This window comes from Peromyscus californicus, unplaced genomic scaffold (assembly GCF_007827085.1).
Source record: "Peromyscus californicus insignis strain IS unplaced genomic scaffold, ASM782708v3 Scaffold_18__1_contigs__length_77618521, whole genome shotgun sequence".
In the NCBI taxonomy this organism is placed as follows: Eukaryota; Metazoa; Chordata; class Mammalia; order Rodentia; family Cricetidae; genus Peromyscus; species Peromyscus californicus.
In genome coordinates this window covers 35,002,985-35,008,984 of record NW_026294480.1, presented here as the reverse complement: position 1 = coordinate 35,008,984, position 6,000 = coordinate 35,002,985, and the positions used below count along the sequence as shown (strand labels likewise).

Here is a 6,000-nt window from a genome sequence, read left to right as displayed (position 1 = left end):
GGAAGACCCGCCCTAAATGTGGGTGGCAAGATTCCATGGGCTGGAGTTCCAAAACAAAATAAAAAGGAGAAAAAGTTTGAAGCAGCATCTCCCCCACCTCTCTCTTTCTCCCTCCCCACTGACTGTGACAGTAATGTGACCAACAACCACCTCAAACTCCTGTCCCACGTCTCCTTTGCTATGATGAACTGTTCCCTGGAACCATCAGCCCAAATAAACCCTTCCTTCCTTAAGCCAATTTTGTCAGGGTACTATATCACTGAAATGAGGCAAATAATTTAATACATTATATTGGAAGCAAAGTTTTCTACTTTTGTCTTCTATCATCCATGATAACTCAGAAAATAGCATTATGTCTGCAAATCCACTTCTGAACACAGTTATAGTAAAGCAGATGAGATGAAAGCCACACCACTTACCTTAGCCAGGTTAGTATGCACAGCTCCTGTGCTCACCACTGTTCACTGAAAGAAACACTAATTGGACATACCTTTTATTTCCCACAAATTAAAGGAAGGCACATATGGTCTTCCAAAACCAGAAGTGATTTTTCCCCTAGTTGCACTATGTATAGCTCTGAACTGAGGAAATGACAGAAGACTTAAGGATTGGAACTTTTTCCTTACAAACATAATTTTTAAAACTGCCAAAGGAAAAGTAAATTTAGGAATTATCGCCAGTTAACCAATAACAAACCAACTGTGAATTTGGTCCAGTCTGGTTTTAACTAATTTTTAACACAGTTTATTGGTAAATACTATAGTACTAATACCCTTGTTTCACTGTAGTAAGAAAGGCTACCATACTTAGTAAAAATGATAATAGTAACTATACTCCATAAAGCCCATGCTTCCCAGTCATTAACATGAAAGCTCAGGACTCCTAACAAGAAAATAGATTCATGTACTGTATCATGGAGTTCCAACAAGGTTGAAAGAATTATAATTAAACCAATAATGAGAGGAAATATATGCATATATATTTCATTTGGACAGAAAAATAAGCAATATTAAGAGAAAAATTAATATACAAATAAATACTATGAAAAGGTGAGCATGAATTTCATTTAACAATAAACAGCATACTGTCTATACTTAAATCACAAATGTTTGCTAATGTTTCTGGCACAACACAATGAAGAGTCAAAAGTTACATGACTTGGTAAAAATTAAATGAAAAGAACATTTAGAGTAATATCCTTAGAATTAACATCAATTCCAGAATGATACAAATAACCAAGATTCTGTAACTACGCTCAACACTGCTAAAAGTGGTCCAACTCATTTGTGCACTAACAAAACATACTAACGATATTACATTTAGTCAGAATCGGAATTCTCAGATGCATTATCACTAATGGTGGGGAAAGTCCTTAGACCTTGCTTCCTTGCAGTTCTAAGTTGGTGCAAATGTTCTTTCATGTCTGGAGAAATATGACATATTCTTCCTTCTATGCCAGGCACTGCAATTACTCCTGATGGTTCATCGGATTCTTCCTCAAAGGCTAGAAATGCAATAGAACCAGTTAAACTATAGATGGTCTCCAAAATAAATATTCTAAGATCATAACTAAAGCTTTAGTAGAATACATGAATTGAAATTTATAATCAATGATGAAATTTTAACCATAATTTCTTCATCTTCACAATCAACTATTTAACCACGAGTAAAACTCCATTGAACATACTATGAAATGTACAGATAATCAAAAATGCATCAATTCATTTTGGTTTTAAGGTATTGTATACTTAAACAAACAATAAATGTTAAAAGAAATAGATATGCTTACCTTGATTTGAACATAGTACAATGTATGCACATACAGAAACATCACACAATAACAGCACAATACAATTTTATATGTCAATTTTTTAGAGCCTTTAAAGTATTACTACACATTACCCCAAGAGAATTTGATTATTATATATTTTAATGTTTTCAGAATTTTATACAAATAAAATTTACATAATTACATCATTTCTACTCTTCTCTTTCCCCCTTGCAATTCCTCCCATTCCCTCTGAAATTCATGATACCTTTTAGTTGTTGTAGTTGTGTGTGTGTGTGTGTGTGTGTGTGTGTGTGTTTGTGTGTAAATATAGCCCACTGAGTCGTGATCATATGTGATAGCTGTCGTTTTGTTTTCCACTTTAACTTTTGAAAAAAATTAGACAAAAAGTATAGTCAGTGCATTAAAAACTGTACTTTCTTGGTTAAAAAAAGATAATTCAATTTCTTCTAAAAGGTGTAATTATAGCTTTCAAAATTTGGATATATTTAGGAATATAATTATTTATCAAAGAATCAGCCAATTATAAAACTAATTATAATTTGATCACATTTGGCCTTGGATTGTGGTTAAAGTGATGTTATAAAAAGAATTAAGCTTCTAAACTCAATCAATAAATGGGATCTATATGCCAAGGCCCAGTGTTTATCAGGTAGGAAAAGACAAAATGTTTAATTGGACAGAAGTAAGCTAATTTGACAGGTTATAATTTTCCATCTAGACTAGAAGATAAATATCGTAGAAGCAATTGAAGATTGTGAAGCAGAAAAGCTTAAAAAGGACATGATTTCCTAGAACATCTCTGTCCTCCATAGCTTTGGATGCCTCTGCATTCCTTGTGGCTGTAGTCCCTTGTGCCTGCCTTTCTCTTGGAAAATAAAGCTTAGTCTACTTTCTCCACACTTCCTAGGACACCAGAATGCCCACCTAGAGAGCAGAGTCGAAGAAAAAGTTAGTCAAAAGGAAGCACATAAGACAAAAACCATACTGTCACCTGTCAGTGACGGGGATTTGTCCGTTGTCATAATCAAATTCATTCGATGGCCTGAAACACACTTCTTCCTTCCTTGCAAAATTTTGATTGATTCAAAGTGATTCATGACGACTGTAGACAGCACCTGTGCAGTTTCGGTGTCAAACATTCGAGGGCAACTTTTAAACATACTGTAGCCATCTTTGCCCTGAAATGCCAAAATGTAATTCAGTTTTCTAAGCCAAAAATAATGGATACATTAAATATATTTTAAATTTACTCCTGTATCAAAGTAATTCCTTTATATGTACAACAAGACATTATTTTCTTAAATCTAAATTATTATACTTTAAATTATTGTCCTCCTCCATAGATCTAGAAATGGTAGCTGTGACCCTGTTGTCCCAGCTCTATTATTCAACAGCCTTGAGAATAGGCCACATACAATCTCTAAAGAAGGTTGTGAAATAAAGTTAACTAAGAGAGGCTGTTTAGAATAATACTGTAGAATCTAATCTGAAATTTACTAAAGGGCTCCCAGCATTAGAGCACACAATCTATGCATCAATCAAGTGTCCTTGCCTCTTGTACTCCATATCACATAGTGGAGAACCCGCTAAATTCATATGTGAAGTCCTTAAACCCCAGTCATCTATGTTTCATTCTAGATAACAAAATGTGATATAAATGAAAAATATATCTAAAGTAGAAATATTACATGTTTTAGGAATGTTTATCACTAAATTTGAATTTAGAAATCCATTATAGCACTTAGGGCTGCACATTTCTGGCAACATTTTCCTGTTGTTTAGGTATGCATGGATTTTAGATGGCCTGTATTTTTAAATCTGACAGTACAAAACAATGAAATTGTGCTTGGATACCATGAGTTAAAATTAATTTCAATTCATGAATCACAAAAACAACAGTAGAAACATTATTTTCTGAGTGTCTGAAATCATCAAAAGAAACTCAAATATGTGTGGGCATGAGCATGTGAATAGCATCAGGGAATTTGCTTAAAACATTTCAAAAGAAACTGATCTCACATTTGCAATGTACTCCTTAATGGCCAGAAGATAGACCTTTTTTCTCCGCAAGTACTGTCCTTGAACTTTCACAGTGTCTCTTATGACTCGGTGTCCTGGTTCTGCATCTGGATCAAATCCAAATTCTATCCCAGCAACTTGAGGAAATCTGAAATGTAAAAACATACTGTCAGATAAAATTCTGCAGAATACTAATCATATGTGAGAAAATATGAGAAATGAAGTGAGCACATCTCTTTATGCTACTTGATATGCAAGGTGCACACAAGCTGGGTGCATCTGAACAGCTGTCACGTGACCTTTGATTTCAAAAGTTAATAAAAGCAACTCTGAGTAATTCTATCCTTATTTCTTTCTTTGCAAAGAGAAACTTAAAGAATTTCTCTTCTACAACTGAACTACTGTAAGATGTCTCAATTTCCATCCTCAGTTACTAAAGGAATACAATGATTAAAGAGACAATATATATGTACCTTTAAAATGTTAACTACAGCCCCTTACAAACTTTAGAAATGCCTGACTCCTATTAATATTTATTATTGCTCCCATGTTATTACTTGCTGGGCTTGGTAATGCAGACCTGCAGCTCTGGCTGTTTGAGAGACTAAAGCAAGAGGATCACAGATTCAGCATGGATTACAAAGTGAATCCAAGGTCATCCTGGGCAACTTGGTGAGAATAAAGATGAGGAGGGCGGCTGGGGCTATAACTCACTGCTAAACTCTTCTTCTGAAATCGATGAGGCTAACAAGATTTTTCTAATACAAATCCTGCCATTGGGAATACTGTCATCTATTACATATCAGCCTTTGGGCTAAGATCAAGTGAAGAATACTGTCCTCTAGTTTACAAAATGGTTATAAGTCGGAAACAGGATTCACCCAGCGGATAATTTAGAAAAAGGCAAGCCTAGCTGTGAGAGCATTTTTCTGGGGAAACAGATGCTGAGGGAAACAAAGTCCCTGCCCCAAGAGGAAACCTCAGCCACCCTTCGCCACCTTTCTCCCAGCTGTCCCCGCTGCTCCCTTCTGCCTTCCGGTAACTCAGAGGTAACATTGGCGACATTCAGTCCCCCTGCCTGGCCTGGTCTACCCCTGCTCTCTTTCTCCTGCTGCATTTATCCATTCCTTGTAGTTGTCATACTAAAAAGCACCACCTGGACTATTCTGGTATACCAATCTGTACCAGGTTCTAGGCAGCCATCACTTCAAATATAAAATACAATGAATTAGCACAGGTAATACTCAATATTGCCTTGCTAGGATGAGAATTACAGTTCGATAGAAATCCCCTAATAGTCTTCCTTCTGTGCTCTGACTTAGTGGAAAATTGCTAAACAAAGCATCAAGACTATTAAACAATAAAAAATCAGAGTTATAAACCTGCCAGGTCAGTATTTTTACTATGGTTCTCAATTCCTCAATCACAGTATTTTAAAATGTTGTCGAGTAAAACATTATTATGGATCTTTTATTTTCAGTTAAAGAAACTTTTGGTTGAAAAACAAAAACCTTAGGCTTCCATTATGTTTCTAAATAACTAATATACTCTTACTGCCACCTACATACACAGCTCACCAAACCACAAGATGCCCTGATTACAGAGAAACAACAAAGAAACTGAGAAGAAAAAAAGCCTCACAGTTTCACTGGCAGAAAAGAAAAACTAAATTGATTTTCACAAAATCAGAGAAATGTGAGAAAAGTGATTAGTAGATGGAAAAAAAACAAATTTTATAAAAAACCAAATAGTATTGGATCACAGCAGATGACATTATAATCAGTACTGGTGACAGATGATGACAAGGAACAGGTTTGGCTGAACAGAAAGAGGCCAATGATGCAAAGAAGAATACAGTTTTGATAAGAGATCAAAGAATCAGAAACAAAGCCAAACATCTGTTTCCATCTTCTAGCAGTTTAAGATGCAAACAGCGGAAAGAAAGAAAACAGAAAGGAGAAGAGGAAAAAAGGAAGAGGGGAAGAAGTAGAGGAAAGGAAGGAGGGAGGAAGGGAAAGAAAGAAAGTCTAAACCACCTTAGGTTTGCCGTAGATCTTTACACAATCACAGTTTGCATGCCACGGGGGGAGCTGCCTGTTATGGATCAGATACAAGCACATTACATCCCATCCATTCCAGGAACTCAATTACTCCTGGGCAGGATGAAGGAAACAACGAGTGAGGCTTCT

At 35.6% G+C, this 6,000-nt stretch overlaps 1 protein-coding gene across 1 annotated transcript in view; it reads right to left on the bottom strand.

Moving 5' to 3' along the window:
- LOC128113491 (trifunctional nucleotide phosphoesterase protein YfkN-like) overlaps positions 1 to 6,000 on the bottom strand; it is a 44,361-nt gene continuing 38,361 nt past the window's right edge. The window contains exons 6-8 of the mRNA XM_052743239.1: positions 3,812 to 3,959; positions 2,784 to 2,970; positions 1 to 1,504 (exon numbers count right to left, since the gene is read on the bottom strand). Coding sequence (XP_052599199.1) covers positions 1,320 to 1,504; positions 2,784 to 2,970; positions 3,812 to 3,959 — 520 coding nt within the window. The 3' untranslated portion in view covers positions 1 to 1,319. The remainder of the gene's footprint in view (positions 1,505 to 2,783; positions 2,971 to 3,811; positions 3,960 to 6,000) is intronic.